General features: G+C 43.4%; 1 protein-coding gene across 1 annotated transcript in view; it reads left to right on the top strand.

Annotated features, from left to right (window-relative positions):
* Positions 1-22,744, top strand: part of mvb12a (multivesicular body subunit 12A) — a 35,006-nt gene extending 12,262 nt beyond the window's left edge. The window contains exons 4-10 of the mRNA XM_028822893.2: positions 1,719-1,815; positions 5,156-5,285; positions 6,119-6,259; positions 11,378-11,478; positions 14,485-14,543; positions 15,271-15,327; positions 21,882-22,744. Coding sequence (XP_028678726.1) covers positions 1,719-1,815; positions 5,156-5,285; positions 6,119-6,259; positions 11,378-11,478; positions 14,485-14,543; positions 15,271-15,327; positions 21,882-21,956 — 660 coding nt within the window. The 3' untranslated portion in view covers positions 21,957-22,744. The remainder of the gene's footprint in view (positions 1-1,718; positions 1,816-5,155; positions 5,286-6,118; positions 6,260-11,377; positions 11,479-14,484; positions 14,544-15,270; positions 15,328-21,881) is intronic.
* The last annotated feature ends 802 nt before the right edge of the window (positions 22,745-23,546 follow it).

Below are 23,546 nucleotides of genomic sequence, written 5' to 3'. Positions count from 1 at the left end.
ACCCTGCCCGGGATTGGTTCCCTGCCTTGTGCCCTGTTGGCTGGGATTGGCTCCAGCAGACCCCCGTGACCCTGTGTTCGGATTCAGCGGGTTGGAAAATGGATGGATGGATGGATGTATTGCATTCTGTAGTCCCTGTTGGTAGGTACATCTGTGTATTGGCCATTTTTATTTTGATTTATTCGCCTTTTTGTCTTACTTTGTTTCCGGAAAGAACAAAGAATTTCAATGTGCTAGTTTCGGATGTCAGATAAAACTATAACCTCTTCCATCCAGACACTGCTAGGCTATCAGCTAACATAAATAAGACATGATTTCAGTGCCATCACACTTCAAAGCTGCAGCTATTAATTTATCTATTATCTCAGTAAAACAGACAGATAGCACTTTATTGATCCCTGCGGGGAAATTCACTTGCTCCAGCAGCAACATAAAACATTGGGCAAAACAGTTCAGGAATCTGTTACGTAAGCGTAAGCCTCAGAACTGTTTATTTCTTATACCCAGCGTACCTTTTAATGTGCAGTTTCCCTAAAGAAACACTGTTCCAATACCAGTGTGTCACATAATAGGAGGAGGCATTATACAGACAGCGGTGGGCAAAAAAGAGCCCCCTTAGTGTTGGAATAAGCAGGTGGGTAAAGTTGCTCAAGGACAATGTATCATGAAGAGCTCGGCGCAGCATTGATCATAAAGGTCTCCAATTTTGCCATCTTGTTCTGTTCTGCCACAGTCTCTAGTCACTGTAGGGCCAGTCCTGTAATGCAATTGGCATTCTACTGCCCCCTGCAGACTGCAGCACTGAACAGGACACTTGGCCACTTTGGAATTATGGAACATCTCCACCGTCTTGTTCCACACAATAAAGGACCTAAACAACCTTAGACAGAAGAGCAGTGCTGCTGTACACCTTTATGTACTGCAGGTCTGTGTTGACCACCTGTTCCAGTCTACTGTTCAGATGGACTGTTAAACTGATCTCAGGAGCTCCCTTGATCGCTGCAAGACCAACTTTTTTGATTATGTAACGTTCAATTCCAGGAGTCTCTTCCTGAACAACACGACAGAGTCCACCACCAGACTTACCCTTTTTGTACTCCTTCTTGTTTCCATTGTCAGTGCAGCTTAGTTATCTGGAAACTTCTGTAGATGGCATTAACTAGACTTATACTTGAAATCTGTGGTGTAAGGGGTGAAGAGAGATGTCTAAATTATTGGCTATTAGACGGAGAGAGACCTGAATCTCACACCTATCACAACAATAAATGCATTGTAGAGCTGTGCTATGAGGCACCAGAGCCAATCACCTCTCCTAGAGCAGTGGTTCACTGACTCGGTCTTGGGGATGTCATGTGACTCCTTTTGATAAAGGATTTGTGGATGGATGCACGTGTTATTTTTTTAAGTCATGCCTTGTTGTCCAGTCTACTTTTAAGAAAACAATGAAATGAGTGGATACTGAATTTTAAAAATAATTTCTTTGTTATAATATGCCACTGTTTCAAATACAACAATTACTGGCTTAACCAGGGAGAAAGGGATATTCAGTGTGCAGTGTAGATTTCATTTTGTTTAATACCACAAAAGCAGATAATGTAGTCAAAAGTAATAAGGTTAATTATTGATATTTTAGTTATTCTTTTCAATATGAGTTATATTTACAATTTTAGTCTCTCTCTTCAAAATGAGTTATATTTGCCGTCTTTTTGTTTTTCCAGACCCAGACTCCCACAGTGGTGGGTGACATTCAGCTCATATCAGAGAAGGAAGCCATTCCTCATGGATATACTTACGTTTCTGAATTCCTGGAGAACAGTAAGTTAATCCACGCTAAACTGGATCATATTTTGTTGTTGTTATTGACCTCCCTTGCCATTCTTTCTGGATGTATGGTTGAGTACTTACTGGTGTGGCTGCTGCTTCATGAAACCTCGTGTCAGTCTTCGCTGGTTCTGGCTTTAAAACGTAAGGCAAAAAGTGTCACCTTTAAGTCTGTTTCAATTACAAAGTCATAGGGTTTTCTTAATAGCATCATAGGCCTCTGGGCAAAATCCTGTTTTGATACCAAAATAGAACCTACATAGGCATCAGAAACATCATGGGCTCCTATGCTTCTGGGCCCCCAGTGCCCATACATTAAGATGGCACTGAGTACGAGGTAAACTTTATGGCAAGTGAGTGAGCCAGTCAGTCGGTCATTTTTCTAACCCACTTAGTCCTGAACTGGTTCACGGGGGTCTGCTGGAGCCTGTCCCAGCTAGCACAGGGCGCAATACAGGATGAAGCCCTGGACAGGGTGCATGTTTCTTAAAAAAATATTGGTCATTTTTGGTATTGGTATTTTTGAAGTTGTGTTTTTTTTCACATTTGGGGTCTACATGAATTTGAATTTCAGTTTAACTGGTATAGTTAAGTGATGTTGTATTTATAAATCAAGTGACACCACAACCAACTACGGTGTGTAGGAAAATTTAAAATAATAAAACTCCTCTTATAGCTGTAGCCAGTAGAGCACTAGAAGAAACATTCAAACTTATCAGTAAAACTTATACATCGACTTCAGAAGATATGCTTGCAGAGGCTTCTTTATGAGAAAGCAAAGTCAAGTCAAGTTGGGGAGCATGCACTGGTACAGTGAGTTGCCGCACCCACTACACGTCGAAACAGCTCGGGATCCCGGTTGGCAACCCCCCAGGCAGACACGCGGTCCAGTCCTACCCTCTGGAAATGACCCTCTATCTGCTGCAGCCAGGTGTTACGTGGGCGACCCCTTGGTCTGGTACAGCCACTTGGGTCCCCAACAATGAGGATCTTATGAGCTGGATCATCCTCGGGGAAACGCGCCACATCGCCGTAGTGCTCCCTCACAATGCAGGAAATGTGCCTCATTCAGGAGGAGTCCAGTCTTTGTCTCAGGTCACTGGATAGCGTCCATGTCTCGCAACCATATAGTAAGACAGAAAGCACCAGGACTCTAAAGACTTGGACCTTCGTCCTTTTGCATAGATATTTGGAGCGTCACACACCCCTTTCCAACAACCTCATGACCCGCCCATGCTCTCCCAGTCCGTCTACTGACTTCACAGGAAGAGTCACCAGAGACATGAATATCACTGCCAAGGTAAGTAAACCTCTCAACGAGGTCGACACTCTCTCCGCAGACAGACACACTGCTGATGGCCGTGCCCAAGAGGTCATTAAAGGCCTGATCTTAATTTTTATCAGGACACTCACAAGCCCAGACACTCAGACTTCTCACTCAGTCTCTCGAGCGCCCCGATCAGAGCCTCAATTCACTCCGCAAAGATCACAGCATCGTCAGCAAAGTCAAGATCCGTGAATCTTTCTTCACCAACAGATGCCCCACAGCCGCTGGACCCCACAACCTTGCCCAATACCCAGTCTATACAAGCATTGAACAGAGCAGGAGCAAGAACACACCCCTGACGAACCCCAGAATCAACTGGGAAAAACGGAGAGGTCCTGCCTCAAAACAGAAAGCAAAGCTGGAACTAATTTTATCACAAATTCATCCCACTAACCACTCAGAGGAAAGCGTGCTTGTTCTCTTCTTTGTTCTTAATAACTAGTACAAGATTTGGTTTCAGTTTTCACATCCACTGGAAAGAAGGCTACAGAGCTGATTGGAAGCATCCTGGGGTAGAACATTGTGAACAATGTGAAAGTAAAACGCATCTGCAGCTGTTAAGCTCTAAAATGGCTCTGTATTGTGCATACCCAGGATGAGAAAACAAACAATGAAAATGTGAGCGTCTGGAGTTTATCCTTAAGGTTTTTAGCTTACGTAGAAGCTGTGAGTCATCAGAACTAAGTAATATGAGGCCACATCTGGAGTATTGTGTGCAATTCTGGTCACCGTGCAGGTGCTGCCCAAAAAATGCATTGCAGCGCTTCAAGATGTCTGGAGAAGAGCAACCACGTGCATACCAGCACTTAACACCCATGTCATACTCTGATAGAGTTAGACAATAAAACCTGTTTAGTCTCAGGTTAAGGAAACTGGTGGTCAGAAAAGCAAAATGAGGTTACTGAAAGTTTTGAGGTGAAGGTGAGGCAGTGATGGGGATTTGACGGGGGCCATAATTAGAGATGTGTGTTGAAGGATTGCCCTGGGAGATCTTGCATGCCAACAATCTTCTTTTGATGGCAGAGCGAATTGAATTCCAACCTCTAAAACAGCGGCCATCGGTCCCCCTGATTTGAGAACCGCTGCTCTAAAAGAAGTTTCTCTGGTGTTTAATGGAAAAGTTTATGAAAGCTGTGAGAGAAGCAGTGTACTCTATGGGAGTGAGATGATGAAGCACAGCTGGAAAGGACATAGAGGAGAATGATGAAGGTGGAAGTGTGAAGTATAACAGAGTGAGAGAATGACAAATACTGAGCTATGAGAAGGAGTTGCTGTGGATGTGACAGGCATTGCACTGAGGAGAAATGGAAAGAGAGGCTGAAGACAGAGGATGATTTGGTGATGAGGTGCACCATAATTGGGGTGGAGAAGATGAGGACATGACTGAAGACAAAGAAGAAGCGGTTGGTGGTGGTGTCGGAAGATTTGAAAAGAATGGTCTCATTACAAGGATGCACTGCACCATGAAGTGTGTAAGAAACGTATTTTGCCCGGGGCTACTGACTAACCTGGATAAACCTGGAAATGGGTAATTAAACTGGTGATGATGAATTACTGGCAGCACAGTGGTGCAGTGCAAGGAGGTTCACATCCCAGATTCTTCTCATGTTGACGTGGGTTTCTTCTGGGTGCTCCGGTTTCCTCCCACTATTATGAAGACATAAAGGTTACGTGAATTGGTGACTCTAAACTGCCCCAATAGTGTGTGCTTGGTGCATGTGTGTGTTCACCCTGTGTCAGCCTTGCACCCTCTGCTAGCTGAGATAGGCATCCAGCACCCCCTGTAACCCTAGTCTGGATTAGGTGGGTTAGACTATAACATGACATGATGATACAGAATAACCTTCTATCCTTTGATAAAATAATAAATAAGCTTCTTACCAACATGAAACATAAGAAGGACTTAATGGTGGTTATGGCATACATTTGAAACGTTATTATCCTTAAATGAACCAACTCTTGGCTTGCATTGTGTTCATTTCTTTTACCCACATTTACCTTTTTCAGAAGCTTCAGTTTCCAAGAAGAAACGCCTCTGTGTAAAGCCTGTGCCCGCTTCATGTGCAGATGTGATCGTTGTGGACATCAAAGTGACCGTGAAGAGCAAAATGATAATCCCACACTACACATGTGTTGGGTAAGGAATCCACAAGGCACATTTTGGCAGCTTCACGCCAAGTTGCTAGTAAAAATGGGGGACTTTCCACCACCACTGCTTTGATGAAGGAGGCTTAGGTCTGGTTTATACTTTACACTCAGAATGCTTACATGCACACATCATGGCTGCCACGTGTCCCCAGCATTCTTTTGACGTGTCTTCTGAGCATATTGGCAGGAATTAACGTGTTGCATGCATGAGTTGCAGTACCAGCAAAAATATGCGTTCAAGTTTTGGTACGTGACGTTTATATATCGTTGTTTACTGTCAACATGTGATGGCAAGCCGAAGTGTGGCTACAACAGGATAAATCTGTGTGCTTCAATGTTTGATGAATGGTTCGATGCGGTGAAGCAAATCATCAAACTTAAATGGCAACATGAAAATATTCCAGGTGCTTTTCTTCATCTATTTCTCACATAGGCAGTACAAGCATCGCATATTCCCATTCATAATGACGCGATACGTTTAAAGGTCTCACATCCCATCTTCTGTGTCGCTGTTGCTGTCTTTTTCCAAAGAATTTTTATGTTTAACATCCTTCTTCCCTCAGCTCAGAACACAGTAAAACTGGATGTTGTATTTCTCCCTGTAATGATTTCTCACACTGCCACCTGGTGGAATCCTCCAGATTTACTTAAAGTACACATGCAAGTATATACAGTACACATCACGTAACATTAAATGTATCCCCGGCCTTACTTGCTAAACATCTGACCCATAGTCACGTGTTGTCATCACGTTTGAAGCAGTTTCTGTTTTGTTTACTTTTTTTGGCTCTAAAACAAGTAATTTCCATTTTATTTCTGTAGAGATTTCAATGGGTATGTAATTTGGTGCAAGAAGGAGAGGGTAGCCATTGCAAAACCACTTCCTAAACCTCGTAACATCCATGTGAACATGAAAGACCTGGCCATTGATGGCAACTCCTCATCTATGCAAGAACAAAGCAGGTAAGCAATCTTTTTTGGTAGAACTGGACCACTTTAAAGTTAAAAATATGCTTGCCATCAAACACATTTCATTCTTAATGCCCAATTTTAATGAAATCATCCGAAGTGCTTCAGGAATTATTAGATGCAGTTTCTTTAATGTTACTTTCAACATGGAGAACTGCGACAAGTAAACAAGGCAGACTTCAGATTTTGTACGAGGGACGTTCAAAAAATTTCTGCGCTTTTTTTTTTTTTTTTTAACTCTAGTAGCTGAAATACCCAGCATTGTCTGGGAGGAAAATAAAGTGTTTTTTAATTGTTTTAAAAAAAATCAGAACCGGCCAACTCTATTTAATTTGAAAAGCAACAGGGGCGCGGTGGTGCTCCAACATAAAGAATGCTGGCAGTCACCCCCAGTTCACCCTCTGGTGGTCGTTCTGAGTGTCAACTGGATGATAACGTGCATACAAGATCACCCCCCACCCTACCCAGAAGGGGGTGAGTTAGTAGGGTTGATTTTATCCTTCAGTATTTTTAGTTGACCAATGAGAAACCTGTGTACCAAGTTTCATGAAAATCAGTCCAGCCGTTCGCAAGTGATGCGGGAACATACATACACACACATACATTGACTTTTATGTGTATGTATATATATTGTCACAGGAGGCTGGGGGTGGTACCCAGCCGGGACGCCCAGGAGGACCGGAGGAGGGCTTACGCCTCCCCCAGCCCATGTGGGGGCGACCACCCTGGTGGCTTTGGGGACCACGGGAACAGAGCTTAGAAGATCAACCCTATAGGGGCCCGTGGTCACCACCAGGGGGCGCCCCAATGCCTATGGAGCCCTGGCCTTCCGTACTTCCGCCACACCCGGAAGTGCTAGGGGGAAGAAGACCAGGGACACCCGAAGTGCTTCCGGGTGTGTAGCCGGTACTTCCGCCACACTGGGGAGTGCCGGCGGAGGCTAATCGGGAGGCACTTGGAGCACATCTGGGTGTGTATAAAAGGGGCCGCCTCCCTCCATTCAATGGCTGGAGTTGGGTGGTAGAGGACGGAGCTCGGAGGAGAGGAGTGGAGGCGGACCAGAGAGAGAGAGAGAAGAGGCATTGTGAGGCCTGGACTTTGGGGTGATTGGTGCTGCGGCACTGGGTTGTGTGTGTGTTCCACTTGTAAATATGGAGTAAATAAACGTGTTGTGGTGCTGAAATCATGTCTACCTGTCTGTGTCCGGGCTGTTCCCCACTATATATACAGTGGTGTGAAAAACTATTTGCCCCCTTCCTGATTTCTTATTCTTTTGCATGTTTGTCACACAAAATGTTTCTGATCATCAAACACATTTAACCATTAGTCAAATATAACACAAGTAAACACAAAATGCAGTTTGTAAATGGTGGTTTTTATTATTTAGGGAGAAAAAAAAATCCAAACCTACATGGCCCTGTGTGAAAAAGTAATTGCCCCCTGAACCTAATAACTGGTTGGGCTACCCTTAGCAGCAATAACTGCAATCAAGCGTTTGCGATAACTTGCAATGAGTCTTTTACAGCGCTCTGGAGGAATTTTGGCCCACTCATCTTTGCAAAATTGTTGTAATTCAGCTTTATTTGAGGGTTTTCTAGCATGAACCGCCTTTTTAAGGTCATGCCATAGCATCTCAATTGGATTCAGTTCAGGACTTTGACTAGGCCACTCCAAAGTCTTCATTTTGTTTTTCTTCAGCCATTCAGAGGTGGATTTGCTGGTGTGTTTTGGGTCATTGTCCTGTTGCAACACCCAAGATCGCTTCAGCTTGAGTTGACGAACAGATGGCCGGACATTCTCCTTCAGGATTTTTTGGTAGACAGTAGAATTCATGGTTCCATCTATCACAGCAAGCCTTCCAGGTCCTGAAGCAGCAAAACAACCCCAGACCATCACACTACCACCACCATAGTTTACTGTTGGTATGATGTTCTTTTTCTGAAATGCTGTGTTCCTTTTACGCCAGATGTAACGGGACATTTGCCTTCCAAAAAGTTCAACTTTTGTCTCATCAGTCCACAAGGTATTTTCCCAAAAGTCTTGGCAATCATTGAGATGTTTCTTAGCAAAATTGAGACGAGCCCTAATGTTCTTTTTGCTTAACAGTGGTTTGCGTCTTGGACATCTGCCATGCAGGCCGTTTTTGCCCAGTCTCTTTCTTATGGTGGAGTCGTGAACACTGACCTTAATTGAGGCAAGTGAGGCCTGCAGTTCTTTAGACGTTGTCCTGGGGTCTTTTGTGACCTCTCGGATGAGTCGTCTCTGCGCTCTTGGGGTAATTTTGGTCGGCCGGCCACTCCTGGGAAGGTTCACCACTGTTCCATGTTTTTGCCATTTGTGGATAATGGCTCTCACTGTGGTTCGCTGGAGTCCCAAAGCTTTAGAAATGGCTTTATAACCTTTACCAGACTGATAGATCTCAATTACTTCTGTTCTCATTTGTTCCTGAATTTCTTTGGATCTTGGCATGATGTCTAGCTTTTGAGGTGCTTTTGGTCTACTTCTCTGTGTCAGGCAGCTCCTATTTAAGTGATTTCTTGATTGAAACAGGTGTGGCAGTAATCAGGCCTGGGGGTGGCTACGGAAATTGAACTCAGGTGTGATACACCACAGTTAGGTTATTTTTTAACAAGGGGGCAATTACTTTTTCACACAGGGCCATGTAGGTTTGGATTTTTTTTCTCCCTAAATAATAAAAACCATCATTTAAAAACTGCATTTTGTGTTTACTTGTGTTATATTTGACTAATGGTTAAATGTGTTTGATGATCAGAAACATTTTGTGTGACAAACATGCAAAAGAATAAGAAATCAGGAAGGGGGCAAATAGTTTTTCACACCACTGTATATATATAGATATATATATATATATAGATATATATATATAGATATATATATATATAGATATATATATAGAGATATATATATATACAGTAATCCCTCCTCCATCGCGGGGGTTGCGTTCCAGAGCCACCCGCGAAATAAGAAAATCCGCGAAGTAGAAACCATATGTTTATATGGTTATTTTTATATTGTCATGCTTGGGTCACAGATTTGCGCAGAAACACAGGAGGTTGTAGAGAGACAGGAACGTTATTCAAACACTGCAAACAAACATTTGTCTCTTTTTCAAAAGTTTAAACTGTGCTCCATGACAAGACAGAGATGACAGTTCCGTCTCACAATTAAAAGAATGCAAACATATCTTCCTCTTCAAAGGAGAGCGCGTCAGGAGCACAGAATGTCAGAAAGAAGAGCAAACAAATCAGTAGGGCTGTTTGACTTTTAAGTATGCGAAGCACTGCGGCACAAAGCTGTTGAAGGCGGCAGCTCACACCCCCTCCGTCAGGAGCAGACAAAGAGAGAGACAGAGAAAAACAAACAATCAAAAATCAATACGTGCCCTTCGAGCTTTTAAGTATGCGAAGCACCGTGCAGCATGTCGCTTCAGGAAGCAGCTGCACAGAAGGTAGCAACGTGAAGATAATCTTTCAGCATTTTTAGACGAGCGTCCGTATCGCCTAGGTGTGCGAACAGCCCCCCTGCTCAATCCCCCTACATCAGGATCAGAGAAAGTCAGCGCAAGAGAGACAGAAAAGTAAGTTGGGTAGCTTCTCAGCCATCTGCCAATAGCGTCCCTTGTATGAAATCAACTGGGCAAACCAACTGAGGAAGCATGTACCAGAAATTAAAAGACCCATTGTCCACAGAAATCCGCAAACCAGCAAAAAATCCGCGATATATATTTAAATATGCTTACATATAAAATCCGCGATAGAGTGAAGCCGCGAAAGGCGAAGCGCGATATAGCGAGGGATCACTGTATATAGATATAGATAGATAGATAGATTTATTAAGAATTTCAAAAACAAATTACATCACTTTTCTACATAGTCATCTTTGTTTGTGATGCAATTTTCCCAGCATCGTATCAAAAATTTAATGCCCAATTACTACTCCTCCCAACTTCACCGTTTCCAAAGAAAATATAAATTTTGGAAACGTTTTGAACGTCCCTCATATTTTTGAAAAACAAATTGTAGAATGCATTGCAAGCCAACACGGAGCTTAAAAAGCAGAGAATGCCATTCTTTTGTATTTTTTTGCACTTAGTTTCTCCATTGCAGAGTCACAGTATTGAACCAGAAGGGAATGGGGGCATCAAACCATCACAGGACACATCCACACTCACTCAGCCTGGCCACTTTAGAGTTGTCCGGCAGTATGTCTCTGGGATGTAGAAGGACAGAGACATAGGAAGAATGTGCAGACGCCACATAGATGACGACTGGGCCAGGATTTTAAGCCAGTTCCCTAGTGTTCTGATTCGGTGGGAAAACAGAAAGCTAGGAGCAAAAAGCAAACAAGAGAAAATGAAAATAAACCAAAGCAAACGAAACCCAGACAAGAGGAAAAATTCAAAGTAACACACATTAAGTCGAAAACTGGGCAAGACATGAAAAATAAACACTTGAGAAGTCAAATGAAAATAAGGATTTTATCCGCAGATAGGGTAAGGCTGTGTGCAAAAGGCTGACTTTTTAAGCCATTTGATGATTAAGTCAAGGTCATGACCCTGGAGACCACGCCCCTAGAAAATGAAGGACGGGACACTGATAGTGGTACACAATATGACTTCTCTTAAAGGAAAAGGCTACAAAACATTGATTTTTCAGCCTAAAACAGAGCTGATCACTACACCAGTCCACTGAAGAGCACAATCAATCAGAGCATCCTCACCGGCCGAATTTAGAGTTGTCATTAAACCTAACATTCACATCTCTGAGGGCATCCAGACTCCATAGACTGGAGACCGTGACCAGATTCTCTGATGTGGTGAAGCAGCAACACTTGCCATTGCCCTACTCCAAGACATGAGAAGTTGCTTTTATTTTGTTGAGAGGTCATTTAATGTTAGGCACTCAGAACTAAACAGTTCAGTCTCAATAAAGTAATGTAATATTCCTTTGGATATTCTTTTTTTCCTCCCAGAATACCCTGTTTCATTTAGTAAAAACTGGTCCTAACTGCTGGGCTGCTTCACTGTCATAGTTGTTATAGGACATTTATAAACAATAGGTAGACTCTAAATTATAAGGTGTTATTTTGCAGCAATGATTTTGCGCCCACAGCCCCACCGCTGACCAACCGTCGCAGTGGTTTGGAGCTTAAAGATCCTATTTACAACACATCTGGGATCTACGGCATTTCAGGTAAGTAAATGTTACTTTTCCGTTTTAGATTTCAGTGCTAGATATCAGTGGCTCGCACTGTTTAACGTATTGTTTCAAGGAATACTCTATGTAAAAATATTTTTTTATATGTTACTTATCGCATGTAGTTTGTTGTGATGGCTAAGAAAAATGTTAACTCTCATGTATTAGTGGAGAACAAATGTAACAAAATTTCTGATAGAATGGGACCCAATGGAGACCAACGCTGGACAACAGCAGACAATATCAAAAACAACAGGGATCACACTTTGAATTCAAGGCTCAACTCATTCATTGGTCAAGAATCCTGTCTTCAGTTAAAAAGTGCAACCCCGTGTGAAGGGGCTTCATGTGTGCGGACTCCTTTCACTTTCTGGACTTATTTATTTCACAGCACTTTAGCAAAAAATACACACATTTGGCATGTTGTGATCGTACAACTGGATGACTTAACATGTGGATTATGTGACTCAGATAATGTGAGTTTTTTTCATAACGGTTTTTGATATTGTTTGCTGTTGTTCAGTGTTGGTAACCATCAGGTTCAGTTCTATACAAAAAATTAAACATTTTTCTCAGTCATTATTACAAATTACTTGGGTACACATCATCTTCTTCTTCTTCCTCTTCATCTTTTCCCACTTCTCTGTGGGGTGGAAGCACTTGATCAACCTTCTCCATACAGTTCAGTCCTGTCTTTCCTCCAAGTCAGGCCCTTTTCCTTCAGATATTCTTTCACTTTATCCATCCACCTCCACTTTGGCCTCCCTCACGCCCATCATTCTTTTGTCCACATATTCATTGTCGCTCTTCATCACATGTCCATACCACTTCGACCTATTTTGCTGTACTTTGACATCTTCCCCCACTTTTGTTGTACCTCTGATTGTCTCATTTCTTATTCAGTCCTTTTTTTGTAAATCCATAAGCTCATTTCTGACAAATCCAACTTCTTCTCCTGCATTTCCTTTACTGCACATGTGTCAGCTTTATACATCATTGTTGGTCTTACTACTGTCTTAAAAACCTGACCTTTACCTTTCACATTAATTTGTCAATCACTCAGTACTCTGAGTAGATTCATACCTAGTGGCATGGATCGTGGACTATCTTACACACAGACCTCAGTATGTGCGTCTCGGGAACTGCAGGTCTGACATTGTGGTCAGCAGCACAGGAGCGCCACAAGGGACTGTACTTTCTCCAGTCCTGTTCAGCCAACATACATCGGACTTCCAATACAACTCGGAGTCCTGCTACGTGCAAAAGTTCGCTGACGACACTGCTATCGTGGGCTGCATCAGGAGTGGGCTAGAGGAGGAGTATAGGAACCTAATCAAGGACTTTGTTAAATGGTGCGACTCAAACCACCTACACCTGAACACCAGCAAAACCAAGGAGCTGGTGGTGGATTTTAGCAGGCTCAGGCCCCTCATGGACCCCGTGATCATCAGAGGTGACTGTGTGCAGATGGTGCAGACCTATAAATACCTGGGAGTACAGCTGGATGATAAACTGGACTGGACTGCCAATACTGATGCTCTGTGCAAGAGAGGACAGAGCCGACTATACGTCCTTAGAAGGCTGGCGTCCTTCAACATCTGCAATAAGATGCTGCAGATGTTCTATCAGATGGTTGTGGCGAGCGCCCTCTTCTACGCGGTGGTGTGCTGGGGAGGCAGCATAAAGAAGAAAGACGCCTCACGCCAGGACAAACTGGTGAGGAAGGCAGGCTCTATTGTAGGCACGGAGCTGAACAGTTTGACATCTGTGGCAGAGCGAAGGGCGCTGAGCAGACTCCTGTCAATCATGGAGAATCCACTGCATCCACTAAACAGGATCATCTCCAGACAGAGGAGCAGCTTCAGCGACAGACTGCTGTCACCGTCCTGCTCCACTGACAGACTGAGGAGATCGTTCCTCCATCACACTATGTGACTTTTCAGTTCCACCAGGGGGGGGGGGGGGGGGTAAACGTTAACATTATACAAAGTTATTGTCTGTCTGTATACCTGCATTGTTATCACTCTTTAATTTAATATTGTTATTATCAGTATGCGGCTGCTGGAGTATGTGAATTTCCCCTTGGGATTAATAAAGTACCTACCTACCGTACCTTACCTTACCTACCTACCCACCCCTGATAACCTTCTTTCAATTGTTGCATCTACAATGCACTCCATTTTGGGCTACCAGTGATCCTAGATATTTAAACTTCTCCACTCTTAGCTCTCCCTGCAGGCTGCGTTCTGAATCCTGATCATCATTAAACCTCAGATATTTACTCTACTTCCTATTTGTCTTTATCCTTCTCTCTTCCGAAGCCCTTCTCCATTCTTCCAACTTCCTCTTTCCTGATGCTACACCACACAATGTCATGAGCAAAAAAAAGCCTGCCCCAGAACTTTTATCCCATGACTCAACACATCCATAACCAGATCAAAGAGGTAAGGACTTCAAGAAGACCCCTAGTGCAGACCCACTCTAACTGGGATCTTGTTTGTTACTCCAGCCCGAGTGCTCACTCCCTCATACATATCCTGGACAAGTCTCGCCCACTTTTCTGGTCCTCCTTTCTCTCTAATGCACCTCCAGACCTCTTGACGTGGTACTCTTCTCCAAATCGATAAACACCACGTGCAGACATTTCTGTTTTTTTCTCGATTATTCTCTATCAGTTGTCTCGATGCAAAGACGGCATCAGTTGCTCCTCTCCCTGGCATAAAACCAGACTGACCCTTCCCTCTGTGGTGGTCTCTTCCCTATGCCTTCTCTCTAAAACTCTCTCCCAAATTTTCATTTGCATTTGTGACATCCACTTTATCCCTCTGTAATTTCCACAATTCTGAATGTCACCCTTCTCATTATAAATGGGTTATTATTCTTGGGTAGGTAACATACTGTATACAAATATAATTTCTGAGTGGTGTACTCATTTAAATAGAATGTTTTGTTTTTTTTTCTCTGCCATATGCTTCATGCCTTTCTGCCTTCTGTCTTTTTCAGCCATGGATGGTGTGCCATTTGCTTTGCATCCGAAATTTGAAAGACATTCCAACAACAGTGTAAGTGCTAAACAAAATGTATTGGCTAGAGCCCTGCATAGCCTGGAACAGCATCTTGTGCGTTTTAATTTTCCCTTTCAGGCAATTAAAATACAAATTATATGTTATTTCCGTTACTGGATAATGTTGTTATTGCTTGTGTTTTATATGACACTAGCTGTGTAAGCGGTCCTAGAAACTAAAAAAATTGAAATGTAGAGTTGTCAGGTAATTGAAAGGAATGACTCAGGGCATCGCTCTCCCAGGAGGTTTCGTTTTGCCAATGTGGGACCTTGGTTTTGACGGACAGTGCCATTTTTACAGCACGGTGCCTCTATCACTGGCACTGGGGCATTGGAATCCACATTCAGACCACGGGATAAGCGTCCCCTGCTGGTTTCACCAATAACTCTTCTAGCAGCAACTTAAGCTTGTCCAAGATGGCCTCCTTTCCAAGTACTGGCCGGGCCCAAACATGCTTAGCTAAAGGTGGATGACCTCTTTTGAAGTGCAGGTGGGATGGGTGCTGGCATACAGAGAAGGAGCTGACCCCCTGATCATGACAAATTAAAATTATGTCTAACTTGGAATGGGTGAATGAGAATGAATTAGAGGTGTCTCCCCAGGATTCCAGAAACTGATTAACTCTGCACTTTTGTGAATATCTGAGGAAAGGTCTTTAACCATTTAAGGATGAATCATCTTGATGAGTAACTTTTATTCATTTTTAATCTATTTTTTGTTGCAGGTGGCCGTTTCCAACTTGAACATGCAAATCAAATCTCTTGTCGACATTGAAAATGAGGTGAGAGGACGCTTTCGGATATTGTTATGAATTTTGTTGTTTTGGACTTTTTCCTAATAGCAAGGGTTTTAATGGGAGCATCAGATTAAATCCATCCATCCATTATCCAACCCACTATATCCTAACTACAGGGTCACGGGGAGGTCTGCTGGAGCCAACACAGGGCGCAAGGCAGGAAACAAACCCCAGGCAGGGCACCAGCCCACCGCAACAGATTAAATCCTTATTTGTTTATCTTGTAATCTCAAGAACTGCTTATGTTCCATCATTTTTGTTGTTACTCCATAACACTCAATTGCCAGTGAGGAATGGTTGGAACAAAAATCTGCAGCCTTTTGGGGTTCCACAGCACTGAACATTAAAATCCACTGAGATTACACATAAAGTCTTGTGGGTAGGATAGGGCAGTTTAAAAGTTTAGCTTAACGCAACCGTTGCTAAAGAAAACCTGTGACTGTGAACTCAGAGACCCATGGCAAAAAAAAAAGATACACTACTGGTTAAACGTTTTTCAGTTTTTTTTTTTTTCAAATGAAAATCAGTTGAAATGCAGTGAATGACCTAAAATGGTGAAAAGGTAAGCAGTAAACTGCCAGAGGCTTAAATTTAAAGTTCAGGTTAGCAAAAACTGGAAAAAAAGGAAATTTCAGAATATTACAATTGGGCCTTCTTCAGGGAACAACGAATAGGTTACAACCTACAGATGTTCTGCAACAATTCAAGTAAATGAAGCCTGGCAAGGTGAAGCAAACAATTTGCACAGGTGTCCCAACTTCTGTTGATTACTTCAAAAAACCCTCTGTGTGTCTTAAAGCAGAGTTGGAACAGAATGTGTTACTGCACCCTCTGAAGTACGACTTGGACAATATCCCAGTGATAATGGCAAGAAAATGGCAATTAACAAATGAAATGAGACAGAGCATTATTACCCTTAGAAGTGTAGGCCTTTCATTTAGAGAAACTTCAAAAAAATATCAACATGTCAGTGAGTCCAGTGGTGTCCTACACAAGCCAAAGGCAACTGGAAACTGAAAGAAACTCTGATAGGAAGAGATCTGGAAGAGCCAAAGTCACCAGCCAATCGGAACACAAGTTTCTGAGGGTCACCAGCTTGGTGCCTCACAGCACAGCTTACAGTGCATCCGGTAAGTATTCACAGCGCATCACTTTTTACACGATACAGCCTTATTCCAAAATGGATTAAATTCATTTTTTTCCTCAGAATTCTACACACAACACCCCATAATGACAACGTGAAAAAAGTTTACTTGAGGTTTTTGCAAATTTATTAAAAATAAAAAAACTGATAAATCCCATGTCCATAAGTATTCTCAGCCTTTGCTCAATACTTTGTCGATGCCCCTTTGGCAGCAATTCCAGCCTCAAGTCTTTTTGAATATGATGTCACAAGCTTGGCACACCTATCCTTGGCCAGTTTGGCCCATTCCTCTTTGCAGCACCTCTCAAGCTCCATCAGGTTGGATGGGAAGCGTCGGTGCACAGCCATTTTAAGATCTCTCCAGAGATGTTCAATCGGATTCAAGTCTGGGCTCTGGCTGGGCCACTCAAGGACATTCACAGAGTTGTCCTGAAGCCACTCCTTTGATATCTTGGCTGTGTGCTTAGGGTCGTTGTCCTGCTGAAAGATGAACCGTCACCCCAGTCTGAGGTCAAGAGTGCTCTGGAGCAGGTTTTCATCCAGGATGTCTCTGTACATTGCTGCAGTCATCTTTCCCTTTATCCTGACCAGTCTCCCAGTCCCCCACAGCATGATGCTGCCACCACCATGCTTCACTGTAGGGATGGTATTGGCCTGGTGATGAGCGGTGCCTGGTTTCCTCCAAACGTGACGCCTGGCATTTACACCAAAGAGTTCAATCTTTGTCTCATCAGACCAGAGAATTTTCTTTCTCATGGTCTGAGAGTCCTTCAGGTGCCTTTTGGCAAACTCCAGGCGGGCTGCCATGTGCCTTTTACTAAGGAGTGGCTTCCGTCTGGCCACTCTACCATACAGGCCTGATTGGTGGATTGCTGAAGAGATGGTTGTCCTTCTGGAAGGTTCTCTTCTCTCCACAGAGGACCTCTGACAGAGTGACCATCGGGTTCTTGGTCACCTCCCTGACTAAGGCCCTTCTCCCCCAATCGCTCAGTTTAGATGGCCGGCCAGCTCTAGGAAGAGTCCTGGTGGTTTCGAACTTCTTCCACTTACGGATGATGGAGGCCACTGTGCTCATTGGGACCTTCAAAGCAGCAGAATTTTTTCTGTAACCTTCCCCAGATTTGTGCCTCGAGACAATCCTGTCTCGGAGGTCTACAGACAATTCCTTTGACTTCATGCTTGGTTTGTGCTCTGACATGAACTGTCAACTGTGGGACCTTCTATAGACAGGTGTGTGCCTTTCCAAATCATGTCCAGTCGACTGAATTTACCACAGGTGGACTCCAATGAAGCTGCAGAAACATCTCAAGGATGATCAGGGGAAACAGGATGCACCTCAGCTCAATTTTGAGCTTCATGGCAAAGGCTGTGAATACTTATGGACATGTGCTTTCTCAATTTTTTTATTTTTAATAAATTTGCAAAAACCTCAAGTAAACTTTTTTCACGTTGTCATTATGGGGTGTTGTGTGTAAAATTCTGAGGAAAAAAATGAATTTAATTTATTTTGGAATAAGGCTGTAAGATAACAAAATGTGGAAAAAGTGATGCGCTGTGAATACCTTCCGGATGCACTGTAACAGTGCAGGTCAACAAAAGCAAATCTCAGTTTCTACTGTGAGGAGGAGACTTTGTGCTACAGGAGTGACAGGAAGAAAGCCATTCGTTAAAGGACAAAATAGGGCCATGAAATACTGCAAACTGAGCAAACTCTTATGGGCTGATGAATCCAAATTTGAAATCTTCGGTTCATCACGCAGGGTGTTTGTACGCCGTCGAGTTGGTGACAGGATAGTCCCTCAGTGTGTGACACCAACGGTCAGGACGTGTGATGGTCTGGGGTTCTTTTGCTGGGAGCAGAGTCGGTGCCTTGCACAGAGTGGCTGGCATTCTGAATCAAAAGAGTCACCACAGAATTTTGAGGCACCACGTGATAACTTTCTGGTCTGCATCTAGTAGGTCAGGGGTTCATCCTACAGCAAGACAATGACCCAAAACATACCTCCAGGATACAAGGTCTGACAATTAAGTTTGCGAACTCATCCTAGAAAAAAATGCTACATACCTCATTGCTGAATATCACTACGGTCACCTTCAAAGTACTCCCCTTGGGAAGCTATGCACCGATGCCAGCGCCTTGTCCACCCTTCAAAGCAATTTTGGACGTTTTTTTTCTGGAATGGCCATCAGAGCTGTAGTCGTATTACACTTGATGTCCTGAATGTCATCAAAATGTCTTACTTTTAATATTTCCTTTATCTTCGGGTAAAGAAAAACGTCATTGGGGGCCAGATCAAGTAAGTAGGGAGGGTGTTCCAGTACAGTTATTTGTTTACTGGCTAAAAACTCCCTCACCGATGGTGCCGTGTGAGCTGGCATTTGTTCACTGCTCTAATGCAAACTCCGACATTCCCACGACGGCACACAAGAACATGCAACAACAATAATGAACGTCACTCGGCAAGACACTGCCACACGTCAAGATGAACACAGCTGTGTGACACAGGTATACCAAGGTTATGAAACCTTACCGAGCTGTTTGTACAGTGCTGCCAACGTAAGTGCACGGTGGCAAGTTCACAAACTTAATTGTCAGAACTCGTATGTCAGAATTATGTTCAAAGAACAAGAAGGTACACTTCAAAATCCCCCTCCGTTGAGTTAGTCTGGGTTAGAACTGGACAGAAGGGTGACACATTGGTTGGGACTTCTGCAGCAGTGCTGGGAAGATCTTTCTGACCAATATTTGATTTCCCTTATAGAACGAATGCCACATATGTGGATGTTATATCAGCAGACGGCGCAGCTACTTTGATGAATCAAAAATTTAAATAACGTTTTGCACTCTTAGTGATTCCTTGACTTATTTTGGTTTTTTACTAGCCGTCCCCCACGGCTCCATACATGTAGTAGTGAAACAGGACAGTGAGGAGGACCTTGCCCGGCTCCCCACTCCTGACTTCATGCTTCACCCTCCCCTCGGCCTGCAGCCTCTGTCTCGGATAAAAGCGAATATATCGCTCCTGCAAGCGAACTATGATTCTTAGCGAGATGAGAAAAGTCGCAAAATCAACTGGAATGTTCAAGCAACTTCTAGAAAGAAAACAATCTAAATCCGTTAAGTACCGTTTTTACTCGTGTACCACGCGCCCTCGTGTAAGACGCGCACCCTAATTTTTACAAAGAAAATCGGAAAAACCGTTTTGCCCTGTGTACAACGCGTGTTGTGATTGTATAGGAAGCGTTTAGGGCATGTTTTACGCGAATTGCCCTTCTGTTTGTGTTGCATGTTGAAAGTTTTTCTTTCTTCCGTCATGCGAGCGAGAGAGAGAGAGCGCGAGAGAGAGCACGAGCAAGCAGGCCCAAGCAGAAGAAGTAAACATTACAGAACAAAATTTCCTCGTGTATGACGTGCACCTGATTTTCTAATGCTAATTTTCGGGAAAAAATGTGCGCGTGGTACACGCATAAATACAATAGTTCTCTCGTTCGTTAGCTAAGCGGAGGTAAGGTACATGCCCCGAGGGGGGCGCGTGAGTGAGGAGGGCAATGCCCTCCCCCTCCCCTCGGCCCTCATTGTCTCACTTGGATTCATGCAAATAAATTGGTACCACAAGAAAACTATAATACTTAACGCAATGAGAGAAGCTGCAAAATCAACCGGAATGTTCAAGCAAATTCTAGAAGAAAACCCAATCTAAACCGTTAAGTAGTCCTCTCATTCGCTAGCTAAGCGGAGGTAAGGTACACACCCTGAGGCTGGTGTGTGAGTGAGGAGGTCCCCGCCCCCTTTCCCCCTCGGCCCGCAGTGTGTCTCTCTCTCTCTCTCTCGGATTCACCCATATAAATCGGTACCATACACGAAATATGATACATAGAGATGTCAATGAGAGAAGTCGTAAAGTGTCGGAAATGTTCAAGCAAATTATAGAGAAAAACCCGATCGAAATCTGTTAAGTAGTTCTCTCGTGAGAACTACAGACAGACATTGGATTTTATATATATTTATATACTGTATATAAAATTCTTTTCGCGTTTGAAACGGAAATTACGTATGACCATGCGATATGGAAATTACGTATGAACACAGAACATATTATTGTACAGGAACTAATCACTTCGTTTGTGGACGCCATTTTTATATCGTCTTTACGAATTGTTATTATTTGTGTGAGAGTTATTTTACTGATATTGAAAAGAAGTAAACACAAACACGCCGATCTGTCCCATAGATACGTGATATGGAAATTACGTATGAAACAGAAATCCCATAGAAGTGCGCCCCACGTCGTCCACTCCCAGCCCTCCTCTCTGGACTACAGTGCTGACCCGTCCGCCGCCAGGCGCGTTCTGACAGAGAAGTTTTATTTATTCGTCCACGTGACGGTCGCAGAAACTGCCACATTGTAACTTTTTTTTAGTTGGCAGTACTTGATAGTAGAAGAGAGGAGGAAAACAGCTTTGCATCTTTCTACTTTTTAACTGCGGCGAGCTGTAAACAATGTGCGTGAGAACAAAGTGGACGCTGGGAGGTGCGGGATGTCGGGCTGCTCCGCGGGGTCGAGAGCTTCGCAGTTTTGGGCAGCGTCCTCTCTTCTCACACTGTTTGTGACACTTCAAGTGCCCCATCGGCTCCTGGGAGAGTGGAAATCTTTGCGAATGAGTGTAATCGGTGCCATCGAAGCAGGACTCTGTTTGTAAATTGCCCTGCACGACTACTTACTGTCCCTTAAGGTGAGTTCAGGTCACTAAAACCCCGCAACATTCAAAGTTCTTTTTGTGATGAATTATTTTAAGAAGTAAATCACAGGCACGTAGTGCAAGGTTGTCAGGCATAAATTTAGACGTTCACATAGAAAATGTAATTTCTATACCACAGCGGTCGTGTAGCACCTTTCACAAGGGATCTACTACTGAGAGATAATCCAAATACATTTTAGCTGCTGTTAGTACTACTTACCTGTTGTGTTATAGCGCCTTTAAAATGTAGTTTACACCAAACCACTCCAGTAGTGCTCAATATATCTTTACTTCTTAAATGTTAATGTGTTACTGTTTAATAACTTATAGACTACATTTTATTTTTTTCCCTTGCACTCAGTGAGCGAAGCCACTGGGTAATCAGCTAGTTTATATATATATATATATATAAGATTTGCCATTGTTTACTTGTTCTATGCCTTGATTTCATGAAACATTCAAGACATTAAACTCGGTGCATTGCCATAAGAACTGAAAAGGCTGAGGTGCTCTAAAACGTTTGACCAGTGGTGTATCAGGTTTGCCTTTGAACTGCTGAGTCATTTGTTAGGTCCACTCGTAGACCAATGGACGATAGATACCAAGTGCTCCTGCTGGTGCCATTTTTCTCATAACCCTGTCTTTCATCCTGTAGTACGACTACAGTTTTGTGGTGGAGAAGACGGCAGCTGGTGGTTCTGTGGTGAGAAGCATGGTGGAGTCCTCTTGAAGGTCCTCAACGCCTGGTGACAAATGTCCGTCAGAGGTGTGTTTAGTCCCTTTTCCTGCTCTTCAAGACGATTGAGTTTCAGTAGCTCTAGTTGCCAAGCTTGATACTTGGTACATGTTGTGAAGTAATTTATTTAGCTTCCTTATTTGTGTTTTTACTCAACATCTACAATTCCTCAACATCCTTCACACATCCCTTGACAATATGATATTGGCAAACATTGACATTTGTAGAAGCCAGGGGTGCAACCATAATGGGCCTTAACTAGCGTCTGCATCCTGGTGCCGTGCCCGGCTGGGAGAATGCAAATACGTGGCGTGGTGCAAACATTCGTCATGTCCAGCGTGAAGAGTACTGTATTCCCTCCGAGGCTCCAGCCCAGGGAGACGGCGTCCACTTCGTTACTCTCTGACCCTGAAGGACACTCGGATTAACCTCACTGAGCGGAAAGCTTTGAAGTGCACGCGAAGTGACCGTCCGTGTTCTACCTGATCTCGAAGGCTAAATATCCTTTATATAATAAAATGTCCAGCAGCGATTTCATACAGAGGTAGAGGTTTTTGTAGAAATTGTGGAAATATTTTTAAACAAGTTTTTACTGTGTGTCTGGTTTGAGGCCTATGTTAGGCCAAAGACATAAAACTGTAAAGGGACACGGGAATAACAAACGCGGAGAACTGTCTGCTAAGCTTTAACATGATGTTTATTTAAATAAACTGTATCACTCTGTTAATTACCTTACCAAATGTGGAAAGAAATAAAGTTTTGAATTTTTAAAACCAAACAAAGTCTCCCTAAAACCCTTTTATACAGTAGAATGACGAGTGGCCTTCTGTTCAACACTTACTGTATTGCGAGTCACTTAAAATTGAATTGTTTTTATTTGTAGGTGCGGGATGTGAACGCGAACGTAATGAACCTCCTTAGCATTTCTCAGAAAAAACGTGTAAAATAAAAAAGCTTTGGCTTGAAAAATTTCATCTTTCTATTGTAAAACGTACAAAAGTCAGAAGTGTAGAAAGTATAACAATGATACAAATAAAAATAATAAATATCCATCCATCCATCGTCTTCTGCTTATCCGAGGTCAGGTCGCGGGGGCAGCAGCTTGAGCAGAGATGCCCAGACTTCCCTCTCCCCGGCCACTTCTTCTAGCTCTTCCGGGAGAATCCCAAGGCGTTCCCAGGCCAGTCGAGAGACATAGTCCCTCCAGCGTGTCCTGGGTCTTCCCCGGGGTCTCCTCTCGGTTAGACGTGCCCGGAACACCTCAGCAGGGAGGCGTCCAGGAGGCATCCTGATCAGATGCCCGAGCCACCTCATCTGACTCCTCTCGATGCGGAGGAGCAGCGGCTCTACTCTGAGCTCCTCCCGGATTACTGAGCTTCTCACCCTATCTTTAAGGGAGAGCCCAGACACCCTGCGGAGGAAACTCATTTCAGCCGCTTGTATTCGTGATCTCGTTCTTTCGGTCACTACCCATAGGCTCATGAACATAGGTGAGGGTAGGAACATAGATCGACTGGTAAATTGAGAGCTTCGCCTTGTGGCTCAGCTCCTTTTTCACCACGACAGACCGATGCAGAGCCCTCA

Source organism: Erpetoichthys calabaricus, chromosome 17, assembly GCF_900747795.2.
Source record: "Erpetoichthys calabaricus chromosome 17, fErpCal1.3, whole genome shotgun sequence".
NCBI classification, from domain to species: Eukaryota; Metazoa; Chordata; class Cladistia; order Polypteriformes; family Polypteridae; genus Erpetoichthys; species Erpetoichthys calabaricus.
Note: the sequence above shows the minus strand (reverse complement) of the source record. Positions and strands in the feature narration are given on the sequence as shown.